This window comes from Dendrobium catenatum, unplaced genomic scaffold, assembly GCF_001605985.2.
Source record: "Dendrobium catenatum unplaced genomic scaffold, ASM160598v2 fragScaff_scaffold_156, whole genome shotgun sequence".
NCBI lineage: Eukaryota > Viridiplantae > Streptophyta > Magnoliopsida > Asparagales > Orchidaceae > Dendrobium > Dendrobium catenatum.
Window position 1 is genome coordinate 6,600,302 of NW_021318618.1, and position 14,740 is coordinate 6,615,041.

General features: G+C 40.0%; 2 protein-coding genes across 2 annotated transcripts; both read left to right on the top strand.

The window, feature by feature from the left end:
- The first annotated feature begins 1,388 nt into the window (after positions 1–1,388).
- On the top strand, positions 1,389–3,747 carry LOC110095065 (pentatricopeptide repeat-containing protein At4g33170). Its single transcript, XM_020820432.2, has one exon. The coding sequence runs from the start codon at positions 1,411–1,413 to the stop codon at positions 3,175–3,177; it is 1,767 nt and encodes a 588-aa protein (XP_020676091.1). The 5' UTR covers positions 1,389–1,410; the 3' UTR covers positions 3,178–3,747.
- Positions 3,748–4,676: 929 nt separating this feature from the next.
- LOC110095070 lies at positions 4,677–5,546 on the top strand. The gene has a single exon (XM_020820444.1). It carries the CDS (start codon positions 4,677–4,679, stop codon positions 5,544–5,546), a length of 870 nt encoding a protein of 289 aa, XP_020676103.1.
- Positions 5,547–14,740: the final 9,194 nt, after the last annotated feature.

Genomic DNA, 14,740 nt, shown 5'->3' on the forward strand with positions numbered 1-14,740 from the left:
ATATATATAATCATCATAATTTCTTAAATAAATTGCATCATAATAAATTTAATAGCTCTTGAATTTACTTTGAGATTAGTGCAATTACAGATGAGGAGGAAAATGTTCTCTCACTTTGTACAGAAACAATGATATACTCTAATTATTTGAAAATTTTATTTGTCTTTTTATTTTTCAAATTGAGGCGTAAATGATGTCACAAAAGGACTAATTTGATCTCTATTATATAGTTAAGAATCATTTTAATCATTCAAAAAAAGTTAACGGATCAATTCAGTCTCTTTTAAGAGAAATTATTCTGTGCGGTCATCAAATCGTTTAGAGGAGATTTGAGATTCAGAATGTGTCACGTCACCCGGTGCACCCAGCAAAAAATAACATAAAACGTTATGCTTCGACTCCGGATGACGTCCTGTGATCACACAGAATAATTAATCCTCTTTTGAGGGCAGGTAAATTGTGAAAGGTATAATTTTATGTACAAAATAGAAAAAAAAATCTTTCCTAAAAATTTGAGTAACTATTTTTATTGAAGTTAGTCAAAATAGAAAAAATGTTTATTCTTCGATCAATTATTCATTCTGAGCTTTTCTTGATAGAATAATTAAGAGTGGAATTGATAATAATTTTGTTAGCATTAATAAAGGGAAGTGTGGCAGGTCAGTTTGACGGACAATGAACTATTGCTCGAAATGAGAGATGGAGCAATGCGAGAAGCCAGCGTGCAGAGGTACAAAGAAAAACGAAGGAACCGACTATTCTCCAAAAAAATCCGCTATGAGGTTCGCAAGACGAACGCCAACCAACGGCCTCGGATGAAGGCACGTGTGCAATTTTAACATTTTCCCTTAACATAGAATTCTTTCTTATCATTCGCGTTTATCTTCTCAGCGTTGAGATTAGTGCTTTTAGAATATTATATTGATGTGAAGAGCCATATATTTGTTATATTAAGAATATAAGATAAATATTAAAGTAAAATACCATGTTATTAAAAAAAGATTATGAGTAATTTTAAGTTTGAAATAATTTTTTATTTATTTATTTTGGATGTTGTGAGATAAATTGTAAAATATCTAACTTGAATTCGTACAAATCTTATGAATTAAATATGTGACAGCTAAAATTTGATATTTACTTATAAAATATTCAATCATATAAAAAATATCATTGATATTAATTTTTTTAAATGAAATATATATATATTTTTTATGTGATTAAGATATTAATGTATTATATAAATTAATATTAAAATTTTAATTCTAGATATAAAAATAAATAAAATTTATATGGCATATATATAAATTATTCCAAAAATAAATATGATATATATAATTAACATATATATCCTCTTTTTTTTTTCTTTTTATAGTTAGAGAAGCCAACGAATGAATTATCTGGAGGGAATGAATGGCCCTTCCCTCGTTTCTTTCAGAATACAGTACCCGATTTCCACTACCAGCTAGTGCTGTTCTTCCATTCAGCAGACTTTTCTCCTCCCTCAATCCCGAAATTGAAGCCGAACACTTCTCCCGACTCCTCCAGCGATGCGCCCGCACATCAAACCACCGCCTTGGCGCCGCCATCCACTCTCTCCTCTTCAAAAGCTCCCTTCTTTCCTCCTCTCTCTTCTTACAGAACCACCTCCTCAACATGTACTTAAAGTCTTGTGCCGACGTTTCCCTTCCACTCCAACTATTCGACGAAATGCCCCAACACAATTTCGTTTCGTGGTCCATTGCCATCGCCGGCCTCGTTCAAAGCGGCCATGCTCGTCAAGCTCTCTCCTTTTTCAACCAAATGCTTCGCTGCGGTACTCGCCCAAATGAATTCGCGCTTGTAAGCGCCCTCCACGCCGGTTCACTCTCAGGTGGCCCATCTCAAGCACGTCAGGTATTCTCCCAAGTTATCCGCCTTGGCTTCGAGTCCAATGCGTTCCTTATTAATGCTTTTCTCATGGCTTTGATAAGAAATGAAGTATTCGAAGAAGCCGTGGAGTTGTTCGAGAAATGCATTATTAGGGATGTAGTTACATGGAATTCTATGATTGCTGGATATCTACAATTTGACTGTGTCAAGGTATGGGATTTATGGCTTCAGATGAATCTGGAAGGTGTAAGTCCTGATGAGTACACGTTTAGTAGCGTTCTTACTGGGTTAGCGACAAGTTTGAACTTGAATAATGGGTTAAAAGTCCATGCCCAACTTGTAAAGTTTGGTTTCAATGATGAAATATGCGTGGGGAACTCATTGTTACATATGTATATTAAAAACCAGAATTTGGCTGATGGATTTAAAGTGTTTAATCGAATGCCGGAAAAAGATGTGGCTGCTTGGACCCAGATGGCTTCTGGCTGCCTACATTGTGGGCAGCCTTCCGAAGCCATAGAAATTATCAAATTAATGAAGGCAGCTGGTATCTCTCCCAACAAGTTCACATTAGCCACTGAACTGAATGCTTGTGCTAGTTTGTCTTCTTTAGAACAAGGAAAGAAGGTTCATGGATTCAGGATTAAGTTGGGCGTTGAAGTGGATGAATGTGTGGATAACGCTCTGGTCGACATGTATTCTAAATGTGGTTCCATGAAAGATGCCTTTTCAGTGTTTTGGTTCATGAGGGAGAGGTCAGTCATTTCATGGACTACAGTCATTATGGGATTTGCTCAGAATGGATTTGCTTTGGAAGCCATAGAGGTGTTTGAACAAATGATCTCATCCAATGCAAAGCCAAATTATATCACATTGATATGTGTTTTATATGCTTGCAGCCAAGGTGGGTTTGTTGATGAGGGATGGAATTACTTTATATCTATGGTAAATGATTATGGCATTTGGCCAGGAGAAGATCATTATTGTTGTATGGTTGATCTGCTTGGGAAAGCTGGAAAGCTTAGAGAGGCTGAAGATCTGATACTTGGCATGCCATTCCAGCCTACTGTGCTTGTTTGGCAAACGTTGCTCGGTGCTTGTCGGCTTCATGGTGAGTTGGAGATAGGGAAGAGAGCAGCTGAGAATGTGCTTGCTATTGAGAAAAAAGATCCATCAACTTATGTTTTGCTATCAAATATGTTAGCGAAAACAAGAAATTGGGATGGTGTAAAAAGAGTGAGAGAACTTATGGAATGCAGTGAAGTAAAACGAGTTCCTGGGTCAAGTTGGACTTTACCATTGCTGTAGGAGCAACAAATGCTTTAACTTTAAACTTTTCCGGAGGATTTCTCTTTATTCAGAGGCAATGCTATCAAATCAGGTTTACAAAATGTTTTTGGTGATCAAGTATTCACAGGCTATGTGATAATGTGAACATAATGTGTGCCTTAGCCTCATTGATATGCTCATTGACTCGAGAGTAGCAAGAAATATAGTAAATGCAGCCATGGAGAACTTTTTTTTTTTCTCAGGCTGCCAATAACAGGTTCCAGTGATGGTGCAGAGAAGATGGTTACAGAGAAGAAGACTAAAGTTCAACTGTCAAACTGAAGCTTCACTCTAGCTCTACATGACTGCATCACCTCAAAATTTTTGTTGACTAAACCCGAACTCTTCTCCATAATTTTCCAGCTTACTAACATTCATAAAGGAGTTCTTTTCATCTCTACGTTAATTGATTCATCACAAACCTGCTTATTGGCCCATCCCCAGTTTTCAGAGCTTGTGCTGCCATTTCGTGATCATGCAAGCGATTCCTAGTACACTCCTTGCAATGTATTTTACGAAATTTTCAATAAAATTTTGATAGATTTTCTATTAGGTTCTTATAATTTATTGTGTAATGACACTATATATATATATATATTCAATGTATATAAAAAAAAAATTTATATCCCCAGTTTTTCAAAGCTTGTTAAGTGTTGCAGATATGAGGATGCTTAGGTGGATGAGTGGCTTGACCCTTAGAGATAGGATACGAAATGAGCATATACGTGAAAAGGTTGTATTAATAGTAAATGTATTTAAGATTTATACACAGCTATGTACATAAGTGATATTGCAAAATATTTATAGTTCAGAGATGCATGCAGGTGTGTATATCTCAAGACTTTTTTATATGTTGTACACATATATGTAGAAGAGTTTTATTATAAAATTTATATTTTTTTCAGGACATAAGCCCTTGAGTCTCCTCCTGTAGATTTTCTGCTGACGCCCTTGCTTGACATCTTCTCAGTGCCATGAATAACTTCTCTTTTTTCCCTGCCAACATCTATAGCCCCACTGAATCTTAGAAAGTTGCTTATGAACAACTTCACCCATCCTGTAGGCGATTTAGATTTTTCCGAGATCTACACAAATCATCCACAGGAGTCGACTTCAAGTCGCCTTGCCTAGAGGTCAACCTCAGGTTGCCTCAAGGTCTTGACTTATGTCGGCTCTAACTCATGCATTAGCTATTTCTTTTATGATGAGGTGCTGTGTTCACTATTAGGATAGATGCTTAGTATAATTACAGCTTACACAATTGTAGCCAATAACAAAATGACACGTGTTCAACCTGTCATCTCTTATCTATTTAAACTATCTACTGTATAACGGATACGGTGAATAAGACAATACAGCTTTTCCATTTCTTGTTCATCTTCCTTGTCTCCGGCTCGCTCCGACGATCCGCCGATCCATCCAATTCTACATGGTATCAGGCCTTTCGTTTCCTCTCCTTCTACTTCTCGTCCTCAACAATGACGAACTCCCATTCCGCTTCCTCCTCAGCTACGGAACAGCAATCAAGAAATCCGACCGAGAACTCCCCAATATCCCATTCACTCAAGTTCGTTGTATCAAATCTCAAGACTCTAGTTCTACATCAATTGTCACCGGACAACTATCCGATCTGGCGTCATCAGGTTCTCAAGCTCCTTCGGGCAAATGACTTCGAGCAGTTCTTGGCACCGCCCACGCATTCCGGTAATGCCTCCGATTCCGATATTGATCCCGTCATCAAGAATTGGAAGATCACCGATCAGAACCTTCAAGCTGCGGTTTGCTCTACGATATCTTCGGCGGTGCTACCCTACATCATCCATCTCGACACAACTCACGAAATCTGGCAAGCACTAGAAAGTCAATTTCAAGCCACTAGCCGCTCCAAAGTCATTCAGCTCTGCAATGAATTTCATCACGTGTCGATGAAAAACCTCTCCATGACGCAATACCTCACAGAGATCAAGAAGCTCGTCGATCAAATCGCCTCCGCTGGATCCTCCATCGACTCCGAGGACATCATCTTACACATCTTGAACGGGTTAACTCCGGCGTATCAATTGTTCAAGACATACGTTCGTAACTATCCCCTACCCCTTCGGCTTGAAAATCTCTATGCAATGCTAATAAGTGAAGAAATTCATGTCAATGTCGACGCTGCCCGTCTCCATACCGACACGATCCAGCAATCTGCCCTGTATTCTAACAGGGGCCGCGGTCGTAGGAACCGCGGACGTTCGTTCAGGCACCCCAGTCGGCTTCTCGCACCGGCCAGCAGCAGTCGATTCCTGTCTGTCAAATTTGCCTCAAGAAAGGGCATACGGCAGACGCATGCTGGCACAGGATGAATGCCAATTATATCCCGCAGTCTAATACTCCTAAACAGAACACCGCCCTCGCCGCAAATTCAGAAGCTCCGTCTCCAGACTGGTACTTAGACACAGGGGCTTCTTCGCACATGACGAACAACAGCGACAACCTCAGTCGATCCTCTCCCTATATGGGCAACGATAGTATCTTCATCGGGGACGGCAGGAACATCCCGATCGCCCACTCGGGCACGGGTATTCTTCCCACCCCGAATCGTAAGTTTCTCTTATCTAATTTGCTGCACGTTCCAAAAATTTCTTACAATCTTCTATCCATCTCTCAACTCGTTAAAGATAACAACATTTCAATTACGTTTGACCCCTCCGGTTTTGTATGTAAGGATCTAACGACAAACAAGCAGCTTCTACGCGGTCCTTGTAAAGCAGGTCTCTACAAGATTACACCTACCACTACTACTACCTCTCCGGAACTCGCCTGCACCGCCTACACGAACCCGAACTCCCTCTGGCACGATCGTTTGGGACATCCGCATTTCAAGATCTTGAAGAACATAGCTCAAAGCAATTCGGATTTACATATATCTTCTGTAAACTCCTCTTGTACTACCTGTATTCAATGCAAACTGCATAAACTTCCCTTTGAAATTTCTGCTTCTAGGACGAACACACCACTTTCACTTGTGCACTCCGATGTCTGGGGTCCGTCACCGATTTGTTCTACTAACGGCTTTCGTTTTTTCGTTATATTCGTTGATGATTTTTCTCGCTATACCTGGTTGTTTCCAATTATTCATAAGTCTGAGGTTACTTCAACATTTATTACATTTACCAAGTTTATTGAAAATCAAACGAAGCAATCTATTAAGATTCTCAGGACGGACGGCGGAACAGAATTTAACAACTACGCCATGAAATCTTTTCTACATTCTAAAGGGATCGGTCATCAAATGTCCTGTCCTTATACTCCGGAGCAAAACGGAGTAGCCGAGCGTAAGAACCGTCACATTGTGGAGACAGTCCGGTTCTTGCTTCACAAAGCCTCTATGCCATTCCAATATTGGCCCGAGGCCACTGCAACCGCCGTTTACTTGATTAACAGGATGCCCTCACCTAACACCCAAAACAAATCTCCCCTGCAGCTGCTCTTTCATACTAATCCCGAGTATACTCATCTTCGGGTCTTCGGGTGCGAATGCTTCCCGCTCCTTCCATCTCATACACGGACGAAATTTGATCCGAAATCAAAATCTCACGTCTTCATGGGATACTCAGATCGGCATAAAGGCTACATTTGCCTCGACAGGGACTCTCAAAAATCTTTTATCTCGCGACACGTTCAATTTGTTGAATGTTCGTTTCCATTCGCTACTAATAACCCGTCATTGCAGATATCTTCATCGGATCATCCTCCCTCATTGCTTCTGCCCACGTCTAAATCAACCGAGTTCCATATGCCGCATACAGCTTCTCAGCTCCAGGCGTCTACCTCAACCAATCCCACGCATATCCTCGCAGCGTCTCCCATACATCCTCCTCCGCTTAACCACAGTGATATCACCGTCCGCAACACATCTAACCCCGCGCAAGTAAGACATCCAATGATCACTAGAGCTCAGACGGGTTCTCTAAAACCACCGCAACGCCTTAATTTGATGGCTAACACGCTACATCCTGCGGACTCCGACCCTGATCCTACCACTTTCAAAGAAGCATCCAAGCACAGGGAATGGAGGCAAGCCATGGCTGACGAGTTCGTCGCACTTCAACAGCAAGGCACTTGGGATCTTGTCCCACCTCCATCCAACGCCCCCATCCTCGGATGCAAATGGACGTTCCGCAAGAAATTTAACTCGGACGGCAACGTGGCTCGCTTTAAGGCTCGGTTGGTCGCTCAGGGCAATCAGCAGGAGTACGGCATCGACTACGGCGAGACGTTCAGTCCGGTCGCCAAACTTCCAACCATAAGGGTCCTCTTCACTATCGCCCTGTCCAAAGGGTGGCCAGTTCAGCAGTTGGATGTATCCAACGCGTTCCTCCATGGACAGCTTACAGACACAGTATACATGACACAACCAAGAGGATTCATCGACAACGAATTTCCCGATCATGTCTGCCATCTTCGAAAATCCATATATGGCTTACGTCAGGCACCAAGACAGTGGTACACCACATTCACGAATTACTTAATTCACCTCGGATTCCATTATAGCACGGCGGATCCCTCTCTACTCACTTTCAAACATGACTCGACTCTAATCTTTCTACTCGTATACGTCGACGATATTCTGGTGACCGGGAACAATGAAGCACTCTTGTCAGACATGCTGTCCAAACTACACAATAAATTCAATATGAAGAACCTCGGTTTGGCACATCACTTTCTCGGCATCAAAATACAAAAACTTCAAGATAAGTATTTCCTCTCTCAGTCCGCTTATGCCACATCCATTTTAAATTCAATGAATCTGCTTCACTGTAACCCCCTCTCTAATCCCTCGTGCACGAAACTTCCCGATCAGGTTCCAACCGAAAGCAACTTATCCGCAATCGAGACCTACAAACGTGTAACAGGATCACTGCAATACTTGACGTTAACCCGTCCGGACATTGCTCACGCGGTCAACGTCCTCTCTCAGCACCTGCATGATCCATCAAAGGAACAGTGTCGTTCGGCCTATCCATTCTACCAGGTTCACTCAATCTCTCTACCTACTCAGACACAGACTGGGCAGGCGATCCTGTAACAAGAAAGTCTACAACGGGTCATTGCACGTTCCTCGGCAGCACGCTCGTCTCATGGACGGTCAAGAAGCAGACGACGGTGGCTCGGTCATCCACAGAATCCGAATACCGGGCACTCGCAGCTGCTACCGCCGACACCATTTGGCTCAAGCGTCTGCTCAACGACTTCAGCATACCACACAGTCAGCCGATCGAGCTCTTCTGCGACAACACCTCCGCAATCGCGCTCGCTCACAATCCGGTGTATCACGCCCGCACGAAGCATATCGAAATTGATCACCGGTTCGTCCGCGATCACATTCAAAATCAGGTCATCCGCCTCACTCCGATCGGCACTCTTCATCAAATCGCGGATATCTTCACTAAGCCACTTCCTACCGCTCGATTCAAGGATTTCCGCTCCAAACTCACAATTCAAGATGAATCATCAGTCTGACAGGGGCTATTAGGATAGATGCTTAGTATAATTACAGCTTACACAATTGTAGCCAATAACAAAATGACACGTGTTCAACCTGTCATCTCTTATCTATTTAAACTATCTATTGTATAACGGATACGGTGAATAAGACAATACAGCTTTTCCATTTCTTGTTCATCTTCCTTGTCTCCGGCTCGCTCCGACGATCCGCCGATCCATCCAATTCTACATTCACAAGCCTCGTGTGTGCTCAGCCAGCTGAGAATGTGAAACACACTAAATACCTCTTTTCAATGGCCTTGTGATATTTTATTTCATTAGACGGCCTCCTCGGAACTATCCTTTTGTTGACTCATTCCTCAAGCTGAGTTTCGTCATGGATTTATTATTCTGTGCGGAGTCCGAAGGGCATTCAGAGACCAATAAAATTATGCCACATCACCCAAAAAATGTGCCGCGCTCGGTACTGAGCGCTTAACCGGACGGGAGAACCATCTGGTGTCCGCACAGAATAAAAGCTCTTTGTTATGCGTGCTCAGCATCATAATCTTGCTTACTACAATAAGGTCCGGTGTCCGCACAGAATAAAAACTCTTTGTCATGTGTGCTTAGCATCATAATCTTGCTTACTACAACAAGGTCCTTGAGAGGTTCATTTTCCTAAAAATAACTTTTCTCCAACACCTTTGTCTTTACTCTCATGTGTTTTGGCCACTCCTTTTGCCATTGTCGGGTCTCCACCCTGGTGCCCTTTTCTAGTAGTCCAATAATATAATCCAACGATCAGTAACCCTTTTGTTAACAATTTTGTTTCTACAGGTAACCTCTTAAGACCATTGGAGGTGGGTCTTAGTACCCAACTTAGGCTTCGTTTGGGACGGCTTTCTTATTACTTCTTAAAACAGCTTTTTAATATAAAGCTTAAAATTTTTGTACTAAAAAATCATTTTACGAAGCATAAAGAAAGTTGTCCCAAACGAAGCCTTAGGTGGTTAGAAGTGCTTTTACTTGGCAGGTACCAGTCACTCTCCACATCAATTAAGTCATCTACAACCTAATGGCTTCTCCATAACCATTGCTACATCCATCAAGCTAACAACCACAACTCGTCTTCCACCCCTAGCAAGTCTTCTACCTAACAAATACTCTATCTGTTGTTTCCTCTTGAAAGTCATCGTCTCTTGCAAGACAGACTCGTTAACTTTGGGAGACGACTTCCCTGTATCCCACTCTTGGACAACTTGTTGTTTCTCACAAGATGACACATTTAATTTGTTATGTGACGACTGCCACCTTAATGACATGTGTACATCTTCTATCAGCCATGCCATTATTCACCTGCCATGATAACTTCCACTCATGGGCACCCATCCGCAAGCTGTCACACCTGAGCACCCATATACTTGACTTGTACTCATGGGCACCCATCTAAATATCCCTTTTGTATTAAACTTTATTTTTATGTTCTATCAAATAAACTGAAGGGAATTTTAAGTGTCCCCTAAGTTTTGTGTGGAATCTGATTGTGTTGATCAATTGAGTTGTTTCGTTGCCTCGGACCTCAAGTTTCTCATTTTGGCTAGGGGTGCACCTGAAATTTTTTTCGGTACAACACCCCCTTGTTGTGTACCCGAGCACCTAGAGCTGTGTACCCGAGCACCTAGTGCTGTGTTCCCGATCGCCCCGGTGCAGAACGATAGAGAGCAGAGCGCCGCAACGGCATATATATAACATTGTAGTGGATCAAGATAGAGGTTCAAGCGCCGCAGCGCTTCAAACTGGCGCCACATTGCTACGAGACGGACTAGACGGTTTTCTTTCTCGTTTTTCTGAAGGGTTGCATCCCTTAGTGTTATTTTACTTGGCTTTCTCTTGTATTTTGATGTGTTAGACATTGAGAATATGGGCATGTGAGAAAAGAAGCAAGGAGAGAGTGAGAGAGAAGAGAGATCTGTACTTATTTCTCTCAATTTTGATAATGGATTTCTTCCTGTGGTGTGGCTCCTTGTTTTTTTTTTCCCTATTTTGAGCTTTTCCACATTAAATCATAGTGTCCTTTATTTTTCCGCTGCTTTTACTTTCTTGCATGTTTCATCGTTGTGGTGTTTACTCATCCCTAACACCCTAGAAAATTCTCCCCTTACAACCCCACTGTAAATCATTGTCATTTTTCTCACGAAGCAGTCATATTGCATCATTTCGTTGGCAATGATGTTCTCATTGTACATGCCTGGTAAGTTACAAATGGTTGGCATATATTGGGACTATAAACTGACTTGCAAGTACTAATTACATAAAACAATAAGTTATTAAATAAGAAGCTTAACTATGCGTTCCACTTTAAACCCACATGTTCAGTTGAGATGACAATAAGAAAAATGAAGAACAAGCACCCTTCTAGAGTCAAACAAACTATGATTCTATGAGAAGAAGGTTAAAATGGTCCATGAATTATTTATGTTGGAGCCCTTTCAGTCTCAGACTATCTAATATATCAAATTTAGCCTCCTTAACTCCTCAAATTTGATCTAAAACAGTCTCTTTACTCTTTAAATCTGATCTAAAACAGTCTCTTACAAAGCCCTACATGGGGTCCTGGTTGGGTACCCATGCTTTACTCGGATGAGCTTCGCCCACCCACACCCACCCATGGTGACTTTCGGGATGCCATACCCACCTATACTCACCCACTTTCCATGTTTTTTGAACGTAGTCTGCCACGGATTGATGGCCTTGAGGATTGCAAACTTTCAAAATGCATATCATAATTTATCGTAGTCGCAGCATGGTTAAGTGTTGCACACTATGTAGTAATGATTGCAGTGATATAAGATATATGGTGATTAACAATGTAAATCGATTTATCCTCTGAGGTTGAGTACCCATCCATAAGGCCATGGGCGTACCCATATCCACCCATACTGGGTATGGGTGGGTACATGGGTGGGTGTGGGTATGGGTACCCAATGCAGGGCTCTGATCTCTTAGCTCTTTAAGAGCATTTAAGATAAATATAAAAAAAGTAACTTGTTAGTTTTAATACTGAAAAAAAAGGCTATGTATTATAGTTCAACAAGTAAGGCATACATCTCATTGAGAAGAAAATTAAATAGTTCGAGCTGCAGAAAATAGTAATCATCAAGCAAAATAAAAAATTGACATGAAAAGATGAAATTTTCAGTAAAGAAGGATTGACTGATGAGATGTTCTTCTTCTCAGGTATTTTTCTCGCTTTTAGAATTTTTCAGTTTGTTGATTTCATAAAACTGAGACAAGCAGAGAATTGATATATATAATAACTTATTACATCAGCACATGTGTTATTATCATAGGTTTGTCGTACAATGTTTATGCTAGGAACATATATATGTAAATTATATAATTCATATTATATCAAATGCATTTATATATGTTTTATCAATATTATCAAATACTTGTATCAGTCAATGATTATATCTTATATAAATCATGTCATGTCAGTTATGTAGTTTATCATATATATATATTCTTGTTATATGCATATGTATGCATTGTAAGCAAGAAAATACATTCTACTATCTGTGGTGTTTTTCTTATATCAAGTCTTGTAGGCTAATCCTATAGAAATCAGTCTCAATCATATTTTCAATAATCAATCATATCACAAGTCATTTAAGTCAAATGACTTTCATATCAAAAGTTGTCACTTTATTTTTCTGTCGGCATATCATGTCATATCAATTTGTCTCCTTATGTCTTTTTTTCATATCATTTAGGATTACATTACAATCTTATTTTAATAGAAAGTTCGTTGGTCTGCTCTTTCATACAAGGTAATATGTCTCCAGCCAACTTGAATTAGTTAATCATTTTTTACCAGTCTTGTTACATACATATATTTCACTGCATATATAACATAATATTCATCTCATTGTATCATATTAATACATGTAAAATTTGCATATGAACCAAAATTAATAAAATTTATAAAAAAATCCAGTGTGCTCCTTTTAATCATATATGTATCCACTGTAATAAGTATGCATGTCACATACTAATATTATGATATTTTAATAATTATTTATCAAATTTTCATATTTATTTAAATATCCCAAAATAAGAAATGTCTCTCAAAATACAAAAATAACCGGTGAAAATTCAATATATTTGTGTCAATATATACAAAATGATTAAAATTATAACATATTAAATGTTACATAGTGGAAGTTTGCTAAAATTAAAGATATCATAATTTTTAAAAATTTTGACCAAGTTAAAATTCATAAAATATAAAATGCACATAATCATTAAAATTAGAGGTAGCATAATAATAGTATACCTTGCGATCAGCAAATTTTCAACTAGACCAACTGACAAATATGACTCTATGACGCCTAAACATTATGTTTCTCTCCCATCTCTTCTCTCTTTTCTTCTTGATACGCCATCAAAAATTTATCTTGATCGGGCACGAATCTCGATGCAAAACCAAGTTGGAAACTTCCAAAATTAAAATTGGAACCATCCGAACTCCGATTTCAGCAAACTTATAGTCGAACTGAATGTCTCAAAAATACAGACCCAACGACATCAAATTTGACTCAATCCAAGCCCAAATGGGTCCAAATTAAGGGTCTGAAGCGCTATTGGAGGGTTCAAACCACAATTTGGATTCCCAAACAGTTTCCAAACATAACTTGCTTATAATTGAATCGAGCGGCTCGACGAGACAAATCCAACGAGCCCAAGATCGTTGAATTCCGACATCATTAAGACCTTCAAATGTTTAATGAACTGTCCATAATCAAGGGATTCAATATCAGCCGTCCATCCAACCACTCCCCATTTATCCTTGATCTCTCACCTATTTACGGTCCATGCCACTCCAGAAATCTATAAATAAACCCCTCATTTCTCTTGAGAGGGGGACCAAAGCAAGAAGAGAAGAGGAGAAGAGAAGGAGGAAGCTCCTCCTCGACCACCGCCGGACCTTCGCCAAACCACCACCTGAGGCCCTCGCCTTCGCCAGACCACCACCCGAGGCCCTCGCTTTCGCCAGACCACCACTTCAGGCCCTCACCTCTGCCGGACCACCGCCTGACGTCGTTGCTCCGCCGGACCAAAGAAAGCAATTGTTTGATGGAAATAGCAACAAATTGTCATTCTGTTTAGAGTCTTCACGTGAATAATTTGTAATCCTATTAAATGTGAGCACAATATCAAGCCATTAAATGACAACACTTTTGCTACATAAGAAAAATTAAATGTCTGATTCAAAGATTCATCAGTCAATAGCAATCAGTGCTTTAAATAATCAAATTGTTTTTTTTATTGCTCAACCTCTTTTACATCAAAAGACTTAAATAGATAAAGGTGTTATTTATTATTGATAACAATTGAGTGTTGTCAACTATTTTGAAAAAAAAATGAAGCATGAGCATTTCTTCAGAAATAATGTCCGCCCCACATGGCCAAAGGACGCATCTTTTGACTAAATAACTGCCTTTTGGTAATTCAAAAAAAAGGAATTGAGAATCAAAAAAACTGAAGGATCCAATCCACACTCACTCAGTTTTCCAGTGATCCTTAAACCGAAGTTCTCACGATTCTTGTGGTCTCCTTCGATCAAGAACCTGCCTTCAATCGTCAAGCCGCGCCGGAATCAACTCCACACGCCTGAATCGTCCACACTTATCGCGTCCGTTTCCCTCAAAAATCCCTCTGCATTTGTTCGGCTTCAAGTCACGCCCAACCGACCTCTTCGCACTTCTGTTCTTACAAAAATTTTCCTGTTCGGTTCAAGGTATATAGGGACAATGTACTTCTGTATGAAGATTTTATCCAAAAGCACGTGAGCATTTATCTTTTTTTTTTGGGGAAAATGAGGGCAATGAGCATTTATCTTTATTTGCTCAAACCGTTTCTTTACTCCAGCAAACTTCACATAGTTTTATGGGATGATAAATTTGACGACTTAGATATTTTTTTTAAACCTTGCATTCACAAATGCCTCTCCATACAGATTTTTTTCTTTTGTTGAATTAAATTAAAGCGGAAAGATTTCAACTTC